Source organism: Lemur catta, chromosome 5 (assembly GCF_020740605.2).
Source record: "Lemur catta isolate mLemCat1 chromosome 5, mLemCat1.pri, whole genome shotgun sequence".
Taxonomy (NCBI): domain Eukaryota; kingdom Metazoa; phylum Chordata; class Mammalia; order Primates; family Lemuridae; genus Lemur; species Lemur catta.
The window spans coordinates 56,780,857-56,799,025 of NC_059132.1; the positions used below are offsets into that span (position 1 = coordinate 56,780,857).

Below are 18,169 nucleotides of genomic sequence, written 5' to 3' on the forward strand. Positions count from 1 at the left end.
GAGCAGTCCTTTTTTCTCTGAGTTTTTCTGCTGCTAGTTATGTCATTGGTGATCTCAGCAAAATGATCTACTCTTGAAAAAATTTGAAACCTCAGGTCAGGGCAGGCATGCTGTTGACTATTTACTTTTAAAGAAATCTTTAAAATTCTCCATTAGAATCTTGGTGTAGAAGCAAGAATTCTGGATTTTCTAATGCCTGTACATGAACAAACTGCATTTTTGATGGTGCAAATAGATTTTTGCATTGTGTTCCTGTCTTAAGGTTTTTAATAACACCGGGCCCTCTTAAAATGTAGTTGTGGAAATCAAAGCTAAAGTGCTAATTCCCAGAGTTAATGAAGGTGTACTGAAACAGGCACTCGAATACTATTAGTGAAAATATGCATTCTTGAAAGTTGATTTGTCAGTGTGCATCAAAAACCTTACAATAGACTCTTTGACCGAGCACTGCTATTTCTAGGAATTTGTCCTAAATAAATAATCAAAAGTAAATCTAAGGATTTTATGTACAAAGAAATTTGTTTTGGCATTGTTTGTAATGGTGAAATAATTGGATAAAATTTAAATGCCTAGCAATAGGGGAATGGTTAAATAATAAGAAAATATACAGCCATTGAAATCATAGTTGGTGACATGGGAAAATGATACTATAAATTTTAAAAAGTAGGTTAGAAAACACTTTTATAGCAATTTTCTAATATCTATTGTTAATATCTAATATAGATACAACAGATATCATCATAATATTCTCTATTCATAGCAACAGAAATAAGGGTAGAGTATACCCTTAAATGTAACCCCACTACTTGAACCATAATCAAGGATTAGTGATTGTTACTTATTTCTGTGAACCTATTTTATAATCAGAAAAAGGCCATAAAAGTTAACTTTTAAAATATATCTTGTGGAAAGTTGGTGTTCAATAGGTATAGAGTTTCAGTCTTGCAAGATGAAAAAGTTCTAGAGATCTGTTGCACAGCAATTTGAATATACTTAACACTACCGAATAGTACATTTAAAAATGGTTAAGATGGTAAATTTTATGGTATGTGGTTTTTTGCCTAAAATGAAAAATTAAATTTTTTTTCCATACCACAGAAATTAAAATTGTAGATGACTTGTGAAGAAAGAATGGGAAAAAAAATTTAATTCATGTGTATTTTGACCAACTTGGATGGAGGAAGCAGAGAGATTTATGTAGGATAGACTGCAGGGTTTGTCTAGGCTATCCTTTTTGTTCGTTTTTTCTCTTTAATTCTTCTGGATTTGGAAGTCACAGCTTGTAGATTTGCTCATCTGTGTGACTTGTCAGTTCCAGACATGAACCGGTACTTCCAGCCTTTCTACCAGCCCAATGAGTGTGGCAAAGCCCTCTGCGTGAGGCCAGATGTGATGGAACTGGATGAGCTCTATGAGTTTCCAGAATATTCTCGAGACCCCACCATGTACCTGGCTTTGAGAAACCTCATCCTCGCATTGTGGTATACTAACTGCAAAGTAAGTAAGGGCGCGTTAGGTAACAGCACGTGGACAGAATACTTTGTTGAAGGAGGGGATCTGCTTTATGCAGGGATGGAACCTTTAGATCGTATTTTCTCAGCCTTGGCACTGTTAACCTTTTGAACAGATAATTCTTTGTGGTGGCGGCTGCCCTACACATGGTAAGATGTTTAACAACACCCAGATACATCTCTAGACATTTCCAAATAGGGGCAGAGCCAACCCTTGTTGAGAACCACCACTTTACACAGAATCAGAATGCTGACTCTGTAGCGAGTGAGTATAAGGTACAAAGTTGGTTCAAAGAGTTCCAGTAGCAATGCCAGAAGGAAAAAGGAAAAATCAAAGATTGGATTATAAACATTTGAGGGCAGGGACTAAGTTTTATTCTCCTCAGTGTCCTCAAGCAACCGAGACCAGGGCTTTTCTCTCTGTTGGGACTAAATAAATGTTAGAAACATCACACAGCACCCACCTTGAAAAGGGTGAAGATAAATTGGGGGGCAGAGTGAGAATACTAGCTTTTTAAAAAGAAAAAAAATACCAAAGACTTGACCCTAGGATTTTTCTGATTTAGTAATTTCTTTAGCAATTGAGTCACTGCTGAATGCAGAATGTTATGCAAGAGTGACAAAGTAGTCTTGATTAAAGAAAGATAGTCCAACTTCACCGGGCTGTTTCACTGGATTAGAATCCAGTATGAGCTCTTTTCGCTACAGCAAGGGGTCCAGTCATCATCTGTGGCATATGTATCTTGCTCTGTAAACCTATATCTTACTCTTGCTCTGTAATCCTGCCTTGCCCCACCTCAATAAATTTCACCTTGTGCTTGCAAAAAAAAAAATAATAAATCCAGTATGAGAGATGACCTGATTAAGTTATGGCTGTTAGTGCAATTATATGAATTCTATCCAGGTGAGTTGGTTGGGCAAGGTAGAAATACTCATTTTCTGCCCAGCAGGCTTGAAGTAGGTACTCAATCGATATTTACTGAATTGAACGAAATTGTGTTCAGAATTTCGTATAAATAAGTTACAAAGATGTACTTTTCAGAAACAGCCTTGGATTCATTTTTCTTCACATTTCCTTTTATTTGACATTGAAATTTGACTTATATAGGGGAGAATGTTGTAGAAAAAGTCCTGAACTTGTCGGTCTGGATCTATCTTAGTTTTGAATGTGAAACTAGAATTTATTGTGTATACTTAATACTCTAGTGGAAAGACATAAATATATTTGCTTTTAAAAAAAATCAAAGATGTTGAATTTTTTTAAAACTTCATGAATACAAACCAATTTATTATCTTGTGCAGCAATTCAAGCCAACAGTGGTACGTGTTATTTCTTAACTACTTCTGGTATATGGTCATCTGCCTGTGTTTGATCAGGTTCTGGTGGAGCTGGGGGTTGGAGACAGGAATAGAGGAGAGGCCTGGGGTTGGGGGGAGCCCCTTGGTGCCTGTTCTAACTTCCTGACACTGGGCTGAAGCACTGGCTTCATGACTCTTGAGTGTTTGAAACAGACCAAGGCCTTGCCAAAGCTGGGTCTGCAGAGAAAGGCAACATCTCTTTTTTCCTTTAGGTTCTTAAATCAGCCCCCCACATCTTATCAGTCATGAGAATCCAGCTTTTCCTGCTGCCAGTACAAGCAGCAGCCTGGATTTCTGTAGTGGCCTTTGTTGAGTCGGTAATGTGATGTGCTCTGCCCCCACGCTCCTTGCAGCAGTCGTTCTTGGTGAGGGGAAACTCATGTGATAAGTTATAGATTGCTGTGTCTTCCTTTTGTCCCTTTTTTCTTCTTTTCCCCCACTGGGTAAACCTCCCTTTGTTCTTACTATCTTAGTGATAAATGATGGATTTGAATTGTCCTGAGAGTTATTTTTTCATGTGATAAAATACACATAACATAAAATTTACCATTTTTACTATTGTAAATGTACAATTTAGTGACAGTAAGTACATATACAGTATTGTAAAACCATCGCCACTATCTGGTTCCAGAACTTTTTCATTGTCCAAGAGGAAACCCCATACTCATTAAGTAGTCACTTCCAATTGTCCCTCACTCCTAGCCCCTGGCAATCACTAATCTACTTTCCTTCTCTATAGATTTGCCTATTCGGGATATTTCCAATAAATGGAATCATATGTGGCCTTTTGTGACTGGCTTCTTTCACTTAGCATAATGTTTTCGCGTCCATGTGGTAGCATGTGTCAGAACTTCATTCACTTTTATAGCTAAATAATATTCCATTGTATGGATATGTCACATTTTGTTTATCCATTCATCTACTGATGGACATCTGAATTGTTTCCACCTTTTGGCTATTTGAATACTGCTGCAGTGAACATTTTGTTTGAATACGTGTTTTCAGTTCTTTTGGGTATATACCTACAAGTGGGATTACTGGGTCATATGGTAATATTATGTTTAACTTGAGGAACCAAGAGACTTTTATTTGTGGTGTACAACATGTTTTGAAATATATATACATTGTGGAATGGCTAAATCAAGCTAATTAACATATGCATTACCTCACATGCTTATCATTTTTTGTGGTGAGAACACTTAAAATCTTAGCAGTCTTTAAGTATACAACACATTGTTATTAACTGTAGTCACCATGTTGTACAATAGATCTCTCTCTCTTTTTTTCTTTTTAAGACAGAGTCTCACTCTGTCACCTTGGGTAGAATGCAGTGGTGTCATCATAGCTCACTGCAACCTCAAACTCCTGGGCTCAAGTGATCCTTCTTCCTGAGCCTCTTGAGTAGCTATGACTATAGGCATGCCACAGTGCCTGGCTAATTTTTCCATTTTTAGTAGAGATGGGGTCTCACTCTTGCTTAGGCTGGTCTCAAACTCCTGAGCTCAAGCAATTCTCCTGCCTCGGCCTTCCAGAGTGCTAGGATTATAGATGTGAGCCACTTTAGCCAGCCACAATAGATCTCTTGAAATTATTCTGCCTGTCTAAACTGAAATTTTATGTCCTTCAACCAACATCGCCCCATACCCATCCCCTTAACCCTTGGTGACACCCATTCTACTCTCTGCTTCTGTGAGTTTGACTTTTTTTAGATGTCATGTATGAGTGAGATCATGCGGTGTTTGTCTTTCTGTCTGGTTTATTTCGGTTAACATGATATCTTCCAGGTTCACCCATGTTGTCACAAATGACAGGATTTTTTTAAAAGGCTGAATAGTATTCCATTATGTATATATACCACATTTTCTTTATTAATCCATCAGTGGACACTTAGGTTGATTCCATATCTTGGCTATTGTGAGTAACGCTACAGTGAACAGGGGAGTGCAGGTATCTCTTTAACATACTGACTTCATTTCCTTTGAATATATACCTAGCAGTGGAGTTGCTGGGTGTTATGGTAGTTCTATTTTTAATTTTTTGAGGAACCTCCATACAGTTTTCTGTAATGGCTGTACTAATGTTTATTCCCACCAACAGCGCACAAGGGTTTCATTTTCTCTCCAGTATTTGTTACCTTTTGTCTTTTTGGTAATAGCTATTTTAACAGATGTGAGGTGATATTTGATTGTGGTTTTAATTTGCATTTGCCTGGTAGTAATGTTGAGCATTTTTTATATATAGTTGGCCCTTGGTACCTATGGGTTCCACATCTCAAATATTTGGGAAAAAAATGGATTGTTCCATCTGTACTGACCATGTACAGCCTTCTTGTCATTATTCCCTAAAGAATACTCTATGTCAGCTATTTACATTGTATAATATTAAGTATTTTAAGTAATCTAGAGATGACTTAAAGTATATGGGAGGTTGTGCATGGGTTATATGCAAATACTATGACATTTTACATAAGGGACTTGAGCATCTGTAGATTCTGGTCTCCTCAGGGGCGTCTGGAACCAATTCCTCACATATACCGAGGGATGACTGTAACTGTTGGCCATTCATATGTCATCTTTTGAGAAATGTCTACTCAGATCCTTTGCCCATTTTTTAATTAGGTTATTTGTTTTCTTGCTATTGAGTTGTTTGAGTTCCTTGAGTTTTTGTTTGTTTGTTTGTTTGTTTTTTAACAGTTTGTTTTCATTTCCAAACACAGGAAGCTCTTACTCCTCAGAAGTGTATTCCTCACATCATTGTCCGGGGTCTCGTGCGCATTCGATGCGTTCAGGAAGTAGAGAGGATACTTTATTTTATGACGAGAAAAGGTCTCATCAACACAGGAGTTCTCAGCGTGGGAGCCGACCAGTATCTTCTCCCTAAAGACTACCACAATGTAGGTGACTGTAGCTTTAGTGATAGCACTGGCATTGGTCAAGACAAATGCTAGTCTGTTGCCGTTAATAATACTAGTAAAAGTCAACACAAAACTTATTAAAACAAGACTTTTGTGGAAATGTGTTTCTCCTAAGAGGAGAAGATCAAGCACTGTTTACTCGGACTGTAGAAAAAAAGGAAGGGATTTACTTAACACAAGTACCACCATATTCTTTAGGAAAATAACTAAGGACATCAAAGAAATGTAGATCAACTAATATTGCTTGGCAGTTCCAGAGCAACTAAAACAGTAAATTGTTATCATTACTCTAATTGGAGTTTTGTTTCTTTTCTTTTTAAGAAATCAGTCATCGTTATTGGGGCTGGTCCAGCAGGATTAGCAGCTGCTAGGCAACTGCATAACTTTGGAATTAAGGTAGGACTTTTTGGGACATGTAGTTGGAAACAGACGGTTGGCTGTTCCTTTTGGTCCAACTTTTCTAAGACTTAGAAACCACTTTCTGGCCGGTCATGGTGGTGCACACCTGTAGTCCCAGCTACTTGGAAGGCTGAAGTGGGAGGATTGCTTGAGTTTGAGGCTGCAGTGAGCTGTGATTGTGCCACTGTACTCCAGACTGGATAAAAGAGTGAAAGCTCATCTCCTTAAAAAAAAAGAAACCAGTTCCTATTTTTAGTGAAGAGTGCCAAATACATTATATCTTTATATTAGATCCTAGAAAAGTTAGAAAATTTGGAATTGATTTGATAAAAAGGTGAAGGAAAATAGAAATGCCCACAGCTTTGGAGAAAGTTTTGAACTCTAATGAGGAAGTTAGAAGAAATTCTGACTTAGTATTACAGCAGAAATTCTTGACGTTATTATTAACACAAAAGAGGTGATGGGAATAAGCTCTTGTTTCTGCAATAGTTTGAGACAACAAACAGCATGGAAATTCACCATTTCTTCTGTAAAAGTTTCTGAAATACCCAGTTAAATTTTTTATGCAAGTCAAAGATACCCTTTGAGTCTTATTCTGAAAAACAAAACCCTTTGCTTTTGGAAGCAAGATTGAATTAGTTAATCCATTGGTTGAGGTAGAATTAAATGACTGAGTACTGTACATATTTAAGGTAGCCTGCTTCCCCAGGGTAGGATAAAGCAACATATTGTTGCTAAACTCTTGCCTTATTCCAGTTCAAAATTAGCCAAAGTAGAGACTTTGATGAAAAAGCATGTGTGATTTGGTATCTAATTTAAATTAAATTCATTCAAATTAACCATTCCACAGATTTCTGTGATTTTTTTTTTTTTTAGGTCTGACACATTTATTCTTTTTAAAAACTTATTTTGTAAGAACTCTGTTTTTCAGTTAACCAAAAGTGTAAATTAATTGGACAGAACTGAATTAGTCTTTTCACTATTCTCCCACTGGCTGAAAGAAACAGCACTCTTTTTACTTCTCTGTGGGAAGATTTTCCGAGATGAGAAAAGTTTTCAATAGCTACGCCTAAGAGAGATTTTCTCTTTGTTGAATAGAAGACCCACGTCCTGGATTACATTATGTTGCTGACAAAACAGAAGGCTCTGAGTGTGCTTGCATTTAAAAAAATTTTTTTGTGTGTGGTATTAAGCTAGAAAGTGTTTTAATTGATTATTTCAGCCTTAGATATTAGAGCCAAAGCTTTTTGTTAGTTTGTGTTTTACTTGGGAAACCTACAGATCATATGACAAGGAAGGTTATTATTAATAATACCCAAAGTCTAGGGAGACTGTCTTTAATGTTCACCCTTCCTCTCATGTGAAAAAGAAACTAGAAATGGGTGGTTCTGTGTAAAATTTAAGTCAGAGAAAGAGGATAGGGAGGTAGAACCATGAGTTATAGCCTTCCTAGTTAGAGAAAGTGAAGAATTTAGGTCTGAGAAAGAATATTCAGAGGACTCCTATTACTTTCCTCTTACTCTCCCCAAGTGGTGAGGGTGATGTCTAGGAGACCATCCACCCCCTTCATGGTTTGGAAATAGATTCCTCTGACTAACCTGAGAGATGGCTTATCTTGGGAGGCTCTTCTTGAGCAGTTTGAAGAAGTGCTTATAGGGATCTAGAAATGAAATGACTGGCCTTGCAATGAATAGGACTCACCTCTTCAGTTAATGCAACCCATGGAAGGAAGCTTGGCGCTTTGAATCCCAAGGCTGCAGGAAGACACGGCCTTTCCACTCAGTGGCAGCTTCTTGTGCCACCAGCATTAGAAATCTGGAGAAATCCCAGCTCCTCCAGAGGCTGAAGTGAGAGGATCACTTGAGCTCAGGAGTTCAAGGCTGCAGTGAGCTATGATCCTGCCACTGCACTATATCCTAAATGACAAGAGTGAGACCCTGGCTCAAAAAAAAAGAAAATTCGGAGGTGGAGGAGATGAAATAGTCTGGGTGTGGGACCAATCTGGCTAGCCCAAGCCCATGAGGTCAGACTCACATGAAGGGCATACCGTTTTTGTTTTTTTTTTTTTAAATAGTAGTCATATCTGAGGGAAGTAAAGGCTTATTTACAATGCTAAAGGAATTTTGCTACATACATAGATATTTTATAGGAAAAAAAATTACCTCTTTAACTTAGTTTTTAATGGTGCTTTCAAATTTATGAGATACTATTTTGTAAAAGCTTTCAGAGTATATTTCATGTGTTCCTTAAATCTTATTATCTGATTTGAGAGAAAACCGTTGGAGGACTTTCTCCAGTAGACCACTCCTTGCTAGAGTTACTCCTTCTAGAATCTGGGTTATTTTGGACATCTACCTTGGCTTCTACTCACACTGCCTGCTTTTTAAAGTTGTTTCTGTAGAAATAGAATAAATTAACTAAATATTAGAGGTTATCGAACAATGTCATTCTGCATTTTTATCCTACTGTATCTGATATGACTCTTGTATTTAGCTTGCCGGATTGTCTTTTTAGGTAATGGTCCTGGAAGCCAAAGACAGAATTGGAGGCCGAGTATGGGATGATAAATCTTTTAAAGGCGTCACGGTGGGAAGAGGAGCCCAGATTGTCAATGGCTGTGTTAATAACCCAATAGCACTGATGTGTGAGCAAGTGAGTTTCTTTAAGATTCCTATTTTAGCTAAAGAAAAGAAAAACTGTTTCAATTCGCTTGTGTGTAGTATTTATAAGCTTCTAAAGTAGTTAACATGTAACAGGTCCCCTCTGCAAAGTAAGTAAGAACAATTACACTCTGCCTTTCTAAGAAGGTGGAACTGGAGGATGTAAAATATTTTTTTCCTTTTTCTAAGATCTTTAATTTTATTTGTGTGTTCTTTGCAGGCTACTTGATTAGCTCATAATTTTAGAGTTGCCAGATTTAGCAACTAAAACTATAGGATTCTTAGTTACGTTTGACTTTCAGATAAACAAGACATTGTTTAATACAAGTATGTCTCAAATATTACATGGGTTATTTTGCATGCAATATTTGGGACATACTCGTACTTCAAAATGTATGCATTATTTATCTGAAAGTCAAGTTTAACTGGGAAGCCTGTCTTTTATCTGGCAAACTTACATAGTTTCTTTGAAGACCTCTTAGGCCCAAGGCTTTTTTTGAAACATTAATGATGGTAAATTGAATTTCAGCCTCTGCTGTGGGTGTTTGTGTGTTTGTGTGTTCATTTACAAGAGGGTCCATGGAGGAGATAGAACATTAGAGCAAGGACAGGCAGTGCCTATCATCTGAAATGTTAGCCAAAAAGTTACAGAGAGCATGGTGTAGAAGCTGTTGCTGCCATCTCACATTCTTATAAAATAAGGTCTTGTAGATCTCATGCTATTTTTTTTCACTGCCTGACTTTGCTGCCCTTCCCCATGAAGCACGTTTAGCTTTATTTTTGAGAGGTAATAGACCCTTCTCTCCATGAGAGCTCTGTCTAATTTCAGCTTAGAACCTGTAAAATATTTTTTCCAGGGAAAATTATTTTCACCTTCTTATTCTTATTATTTTGAAGCTTGGCATCAGCATGCATAAATTTGGAGAAAGATGTGACTTAATTCAGGAAGGTGGAAGAATAACTGACCCCACTATTGACAAGCGCATGGATTTTCATTTTAATGCTCTCTTGGATGTTGTCTCTGAGTGGAGGAAGGATAAGACTCAGCTCCAAGATGTCCCTTTAGGAGGTATGGGGAGAATGGTGTTCTGATTGTTCCATCTCCGTTTCATTCTAACCTGAGCTTGATCAGTAGTAGGACCATGCATTCACGAGGGTGGATGTCTGCGACAGGGATAGATGATGAATTCTCCAGACTGTTCCTCAGGGGGAGCAGAACTGCCCCAGGTGCCTTAGATGCTTGTGTTGTGTGTGCATACACACGGACATTACTTTACACAATAGCTGGTGTTTGACAAAGTTATCTAAATGTTTAATTTTAAATTTCTAGAGGAGCTTACCTTTAAGGAAACATGTGGTAAGCACTGTGTGAATAAATCATCACGTCTTTTCTAGATGAGGGTTTCTTTATGCCAGGATTTCTTCTCTTTTCTTTTTTTTGGGCCATAGGTTAAGGTTCTTTCAGTATATTTTGCTTAAGAATTCAAGAATATATATTATAATTTGAGAATTTTAATTCAGAATCTTTTGGCTTTGGGACTTAAATGGGCACTATTAATCAGAACCCTTTAGAAAACTTGACTGCCTGTAATGACTCATTTCCACGAGGGTGTCAGCTGAAATTTTACTGTTATTGCTTCTTAAACTGGTAGTTATATAACCTACAATTTTGTGACTTGAATGTATTCATTTGTAGTTCTTAGAGGCATGTTGAAGTTTTTTGAAGTGTGAACATTTGAACTCAATTTGCAAGATGTTAATTTGCTCCAACTATATGTTTCTTTGCAAGGGGTCTCAATTCTTCAGACTGATATACACTTCATCTGTTTGGGGTAAACTTCTCAGTAGCAGGGACTGTCTCTTTTTTTCCTTCCCCTCCCCCTCAGCTACCTCAAGCTACCACCTCTAAGAGACTGACCCACAGTGTAATTGCCCTTAGTAGATGCTGACTGACACAATAACAGAACACTTTCAGAAATATACTCTGGTCAACAGGGATCATTTAATCAAATGTTGTAGTGTCCAGACCAATTGGTGAGTTGTTTAAATTTTCTGGACTTGAGAACAGTTATTATACTGACTTGCAGGATGCTCTCAGAATTTGGTTAGTGTTTTGCATCTGTGTAGTAGTCGCTGGCTGGGGTTTTCTTTACATTTCTTTACGTTTCTTTCAGTCACCAAATAAAAAAGTTTAATGACATTGCTTTGCCTTGGCCTTGCATAAAAAAAAGTAAAAGGGAAGCTCAGCAATACTTACTGTGTAAGTAGTTATTTCATCATATTAATATTTTATTAAAAAGCTTTAATAATAGTACATACATCTCTGTAAGGTTATAGTTATACCCTGCCTATTAGTACCTCAGCTGTCTGAGATCTCATTAACACAACGTTGGGAAAACCCAAATATAAATACTAAGAGATTAGATTTCATTTCACAAAGTACGGTACTAAAATTTTTAAATATTATTTATATAAAAATCACATTAAGGCCTCTCTCAGTCTGTTTATACTTAATTTTATATACTATTCTAGCAATATTGTTTTTTCTTACTCCATAAAAATGATGGGAAAGTAGAAACTGCATATCAGGAAGCAGGAATGGGACTGCTACAAAAGGCCCTGAAAAGGCCACCGAGCCCCGTGGTCTAGGACCAAGTGCTTGGCACAAATCCAGAGGTCCCTTGGACATCCCCATGTTACAATCTAGTGTAAGAATTGAAAATGTTAATGAGAACCTTGAGCTATCAAAAAGAAGTTAACTGATATTTGGTTCTGTCTCTAGTCAGGCAAGTATGTGATACTTTGTGGAAACTTGGTGTCTGTGATGTATGTGTTGGACGGTTGTCATCACTGAAAAAGTTATAAAGAAGTCACCTGCGTAAGGATGCTTAGAATTAGTCAGACATGAGCCCAGAACCCTCTTCCATGCCCAATAGCCCCCCAAAAGAAATCTAAGACAACAATGGGGATGATATCACAGGGCTGTGTCTGTATAGTTAAAAAGTCCAGTTGGGTGGGAGAGATGAGTGCTGGGGTTGATGACGGGGAGATGTTTCAGAGGCTTGCAGCAGCTGGGTGATGCTGCCCTGTAAAGAATGGACAGGATGGGGTGGGGTGGAGTTCTTGTGATGGGGAGCTGGAGCAGCAGACCTGCAGGGTTGGGATTTCCCAGGAAAAGATTCAGCAGCAGCGCAGCAGAGCCTGTAAGTGGACAGGTGGTAGTTGCTACCTTTAGGAGGCTAAAACCACAGCCAGCTGTGCCTGGCTATGGTTTTTGGAATGTACATAGGAAGCGGGGAACCAGTAATTGAAGATACTGAGGCAGAGGGCTGACATGGTAAATGTCCATAATGGGATATTCTTGTTTGGGAAAGACGGTAGCCAATAGTTAGTCTATTTATAGGTCTCTTAGTTGAGGTGAGATGTTATAAGAATTGACTTTAAGGTGATGGCAGTGGCCCAGAAAGGGAATGGTAATCCTCTCTGTGTATATGTACGTGTATGTGCAGGGCTACTTTTTCTGTATCTTGAGCAAAAGAGGAAATGGTTTTTCAGCTAAGCAGAAATGAAACATGTTTGAAGATATGGAACCAACATGGCTTTGTTTCCGGTTAGGATAAGCTTTCACTTCCTGAGACAAATCAGCCTGATCAAGAGATCCTTTTCCCCCTGAGTTTGCTTGGGAAGAGACTTCGGAAGTTTTGGGTTTTGCTGTGTGAAGGAGGTTGAAAGCAAAGGATAAGGAATTAGAGAATCATGTTAATGCTATTTTTTTCTGCTTTGATCCATTCCCATTGCAGAAAAGATTGAGGAGATCTACAAAGCTTTTATTAAGGAATCTGGTATCCAGTTCAGTGAGCTTGAAGGACAAGTGCTTCAGTTCCATCTCAGTAACCTGGAATACGCCTTTGGCAGCAACCTCCACCAGGTGTGCTTGGGTTTTGTGAAACGTGTGCTTTGAAAATACTTGTTTTTGCATAGGCTTGTATTTTGTGTATCTAAATATTGAATTCGGCTAGTTTTGATAAATAAGGAAGAATAGTTTTGCTTCTTAAATATTTGAAAACCATGACTTCTGAGCATATTAACCCCAAAGTGGTTTTTTTTTTAATGTTTAACTGTTTTTTTTTTAAACAAGAGAAATCCTTCTTTATTTTTTTTATTTTTTATTTATTTTTTTATTTTTTTGAGACAGAGTCTCGCTCTGTTGCCTGGGCTAGAGTGCTGTGGCGTCAGCCTAGCTCACAGCAACCTCACACTCCCGGGCTCAAGCAGTCCTCCTGCCTCAGCCTCCTGAGTAGCTGGGACTACAGGCATGCGCCACCATGCCCGGCTAATTTTCTGTGTATATTTTTAGTGGTCCATATAATTTCTTTCTATGTTTAGTAGAGACGGGGTCTCGCTTTTGCTCAGACTGGTCTTGAACTCCTGACCTCGAGTGATCCTCCCGCCTCGGCCTCCCAGAGTGCTAGGATTACAGGCATGAACCACCGCGTCTGGCCTGAACAAGAGAAATCCTTCTTTAAATAATACATGTGAAGAAGGTCAATATGTAAAACCAAAGAAAGGAGGGCTGTTGGGCTGAATCATAGCAGGGTCTCTTTGACTGCCCTGCTTTCCTTGCCCTCTGCAGAGGCCCTTGAGTCATTTCTGTGGAACCATAGCGTCTAAAAACACTGCTCTCCAGACCCCAAAATATAGTATCCTTGCAATTCTGGTCTGTTTATCTTGTTAAAATAAACTTAAGCTTGAGCCTAAGTCATTTAACCAACTGTGAACTTAATACTCCAGTATTCTGTATTTTGAATAGAAACTCCATGGATGATTTAATTTGTCCCCTTTGGGGGGACGTCTCCATTTCCATCCAATTCTGCATTGTGATTGGAATCACACTGTTTCCCAAGATCTATAGAGTTTCCATGTTGAAGACAAATAGTTGGCAAATTCATATGGAGTTGATCAAACACAGTTTTACCCTCATAGAATTCTCCTTTGCCAGAGTTGTCGATATATAAAATCGGCTTTTATTTTTATCAAGGTATGGTACCCATGCCCAAGTCATATAGACCTTTTGTTCTAAAATAAACTTTCCTGTGTGTTATCAAGAGACATTCTCCTGACAGTGGTGTGCACCTGGGTGGTCTGTTCATCCCCCACTTCCTGGATGCATGCCTTGTGGTTGGTAGCCCTCCCTCCTGTCTTGGGTGTCTGTTCCCACCTGGAGCTCCTTTTATTGGGACAGGCTCAGGGATTTACACTTCTGTGTCCCCTCAACCTCTCTTGATTTCCAGGTGTCTGCTCGCTCCTGGGACCACAATGAATTCTTTGCCCAGTTTGCTGGTGACCACACTCTCCTAACTCCCGGGTACTCTGTGATAATTGAAAAATTGGCTGAAGGGCTAGATATTCGACTCAAATGTCCAGTGAGTATTGACAGTGGTGGGAGGCTCTGGCTTTGCCTTGTTTGGGGAGTATGTGAGGTTTTGGGCATGTGGGTTACTCAGGAGGCTGGGGTTTGCTTTGACGTTCAGCCAGTGTCATCAAGTACTTTTGTGTGTAGTTGTAGCCGTGCGACATTACACATGTCAGTGAGGTGGCTGCTACTGTTTGGAAACAATAGTGGCCCAGATACATTTTCATTAATAAAAGGTGCTCAAATTGCTCACAACCTCCCTAACCCAGTGTGGTTATTTTTGCTTTTAAATTTTCCCTTCAAATCTTTGTCCCAATGCATTTGTGTTGTACCTTATTGTGGTCATGGAGGTAATTATATATATATATATATATATTTTTTTTATATATTTATATTTTACTTTATATCATATTGTAAATATTTTCCATATTCTGATACGGTATTTATGAGTTTTAATTCCATGAGTTCAGCTATAACTCTTCAGATCTCTGAATGCCAGGAAATGATTTTCCATAGCTTTGGAGGTGTAAACTCACATAATATGAGAATGGGAAAGGATCCTGGATCATATGGTTGCATCCCTCATTTTTTCATGGTTGTTTTTGAGCAGGTGCAGAGTATTGATTATTCTGGAGATGAAGTGCAGGTTACCACCACAGATGGCACAAGGTTTTCTGCACAAAAGGTAAGTGCTAGGATTCCACTAGGTTAGAGCCCCTTACTGCCAGGGACCTGGAAGGAAGGAAAACAGTCTTTCCCACTAAGCGATTTGCCTTCGGCAGTTTGCCTTGGAGCCTTGTTGGATTTCTGATGAGTTATGAATCTCCACTTAATTTTGTGTAGATGTGCACAGCCGATTACATTGAGCTAACATTGTATAGATTCATGGCAGATGGAATTCTGAATAGTGTTCCTCGAAGTGGGTTCTATGGAATGTTAGTCCTGAGAGTTGAACAAGAAAAGAAATTCCTTGGCCAAATAAGTTTGGGAAATATTGTATATTACACTCTACTTTTAGGGTTAAACAGGAGTTATATAGGGTTAAATGGAATATATTGAAGGCTCTGACAAGTCTTGCATTAACGAAATCTGTTTTACTTTAATTCTGCGCTCAAGTTTTTTTGTTTGTTTTTTTTTTACCATGGAATCCTGTTTCAGATCAAGAATATTCTATGTTTTCATCTTGAAACTGTCAGAAGTACCTTTATATAACTTAAATTTTTTTGTAAATGGCCTTAGTAAGCAAACAGGACAAGGTACTGCTGAATCTAATATTTGAAATCACACTGAGATTTATAGTATTGGTAAATGAAGTTGCTTACTTGGGGTAGAGGGGATTTAATAAACCTTGAAAGCTTATTTTAAGTTTAGTTATGTCTGAAGTGATTATCAAAAAATATTGATGAACTATCACTAGTCTCCTAGGCAAGCTGTGCTTTCTACATTTCAGTTGTCTAAAGCCTGTTTCATAGTCCTTGATATTCACATGGAAATAAAGGATTGCATGTCACATGGGAAAGACAGGGTCTAGATTCAGAATGGGTGCGGTGGGAGGTATCCTCGTAGTATTCCTACCATTAACTAGCTGGGAGACTTTGGACATTCTCGTCCCAATCACCTGGGAGGTGCTTATAAGAAAAGTTGCAAAGGTCATGTTTTTAAAGCTTCCCAGGTGATTCCACTGTGCAGTCCTGGTTGAGAACCTTGGCTACAGGGTCCTTGTCTATAAGCCCCTAATATCTAAGGTTCTTCCTAGTGGTAAACATTTTTTAAAAATACGACTCTTTAAAATTACAAGTCAGCTGACAGTTCAGCCTCTGGTATCTGTAGCTCTGCTTCTTGGTGTCCAGGACGACAGGCTAGTTATGCTTCCCCTGCCTGGTCACCCTCTGCCTGATCCCGGCCAGCCACTCGTGCCCTTCTGTTTGTATTCCATCCTTGCAAAGAAATTAGGGCACAGCTTCAGGCTGTGCTTTGAACTGTTTAAAGCAAATATTTTTATTTTTATGTAGCTAGCGCACATTGCAGTTTATATTGGAAGTTTCCCCAAAGTTGTAAGTGAAAGATTTCCAACCCAACAGGATAGACCGATAAACCTTCGACAAACTGTAACTCGATCTAGGCTGCTTCCACTGAGATTAGCTTTTAGTTCCTTACTAGGATGTGTTTATATCATTTGTTTGTTTATCCAAGTTCTTGCCTCTTGCTCAGGCTGGTCTCGAACTCCTGACCTCGAGTGATCCTCCCGCCTCGGCCTCCCAGAGTGCTAGGATTACAGGCGTGAGCCACCACGCCTAGCCTAAATTTTATGTATTTTCTTGCACTTCTTATATATAATCTAACTGGGCAATTATTTTTGTTTGCATTTTTTTCCTTGGCTGCATGGTGGCTGTTATCTCTAAACAGGTTATAAACTTCTTGAGGATAGAGAACATATTTTATACTTTATAAAGTTTTCATGTGGCAGAGGCTGGTTGCAGTGGCTCACGCCTGTAATCATAGCACTTTGGGAGGCCGAGGCAAGAAGATTGCTTGAGGCCAGGAGTTCAAGGCCAGCCTGGGCAACATAGCAAGACCCTATCTCTACAAGGAATAAAATTTATCTGGGTACAGTGGTGTACACCTATAGTCCCAGCTACCGGGGAGGCTAAAGTGGGAGGATTGCTTGAGCCCAGGAGTTGGAGGTTGCAGTGAGCTATGGTCATGCCACTGCACTGCAGCCTGGGCGACAGAGTGAGATGTGTGTCTCTGTATTAAAAAAAAAGTTTTCATGTGGCAGAAAATAGTGACAAAATCACAGGGAGAACTCTAAACTTCCTGTGATCCTAGAATTGAGGGCTAAGGTAGATATGGTGCTTGGTCTTCAACTCCATCCCATGCTCTTCCTAGTGTCATCCTGTACCACAGATGTGGGAAAGTAAACACACACTCTTCCCAGACTCCCTTGCAGCTGAGGGTCTGAATACGAACAAGGCTCATCCAGTCTAATGCACTTGCGTGAGATTTGGAAGGTGTAGGATGGTTTTTGCTTCACTTCTGTTGCCTCTGCTAACAAGCACAGCGGTCGAAGTGTTCGGTTCTTCTGCAGCAGGGATAGTAGAGGTCCCAGGGTTCACTACAAGGGAGTGAAGGGGTGGGGTGTGAGGCACCATTTTGCTGGTCTAGGTTGATCTGTATGGGGTTTGATTTTGGAGCTGGTAGCAGCAGTAATGGCTTTCTGAGTGTAGAGGTGGTAACATGGTCTGGAGCCAGAAATTTCCTGATTTTTATGGCGAAACAGCAGCTCTCTTTGGCCTGGTTTTGTGATGTGGTTTTGAGAGTCATTCTCGAAGGCTCAACTTCTCATCTGTTTCTTCAGCCCTTCTAAATGATTCTTTAGACCCACTTGAGATCCTGCAATAAATTGCCTTTCTCTTTGGAAAAATTTCACGTGGCTTTACACGGTTAAGATAATTCCAAATGTTATATGCTTTACCATTTATGAAGCATTGTAAATATAAGTTTTATGCTTTACCCTAATCGTTTGAGGTTAGTGGGGCAGCTATTACCTTCATTTTATAGATGGTTGGCAGAGATGAGTGGCAGGGCTTGCCACATGTTAGAATGGATCAGAAATGATAGAGTTCTCCTGACTCCATATTTAGGGCTATTTCCTCCTATAGCACTGCTTTTTAGGGTTGGGGGTCTGCTAATTCTTCCTACAATTATTGTTAGCCATCAGGACTTTTGTACAAATTCCTTTATGTGGATGCCACTTCTGCTCAGCCAGGCACCCACGTGCAGTGAACAACCTGCACCATCGCCCATGGCAACCCTTATTCTTACCATGTTAATAATCTCATGGTTGGCAATAGAGAACTTAGAGTTTGTAAGAAACTATCTTTAAAAACACTGAGATTTTCCTGGAAATAAA

General features: G+C 39.0%; 1 protein-coding gene across 6 annotated transcripts in view; it reads left to right on the forward strand.

Moving 5' to 3' along the window:
• Positions 1 to 18,169, forward strand: part of KDM1B (lysine demethylase 1B) — a 50,586-nt gene that overhangs the window by 23,419 nt on the left and 8,998 nt on the right. For all 6 annotated transcript variants that reach the window (XM_045551856.1, XM_045551857.1, XM_045551862.1 and 3 more), the window contains 8 exons: positions 1,313 to 1,497; positions 5,587 to 5,763; positions 6,106 to 6,180; positions 8,698 to 8,835; positions 9,741 to 9,912; positions 12,644 to 12,771; positions 14,135 to 14,266; positions 14,867 to 14,941. In XM_045551856.1, coding sequence (XP_045407812.1) covers positions 1,313 to 1,497; positions 5,587 to 5,763; positions 6,106 to 6,180; positions 8,698 to 8,835; positions 9,741 to 9,912; positions 12,644 to 12,771; positions 14,135 to 14,266; positions 14,867 to 14,941 — 1,082 coding nt within the window. The remainder of the gene's footprint in view (positions 1 to 1,312; positions 1,498 to 5,586; positions 5,764 to 6,105; positions 6,181 to 8,697; positions 8,836 to 9,740; positions 9,913 to 12,643; positions 12,772 to 14,134; positions 14,267 to 14,866; positions 14,942 to 18,169) is intronic.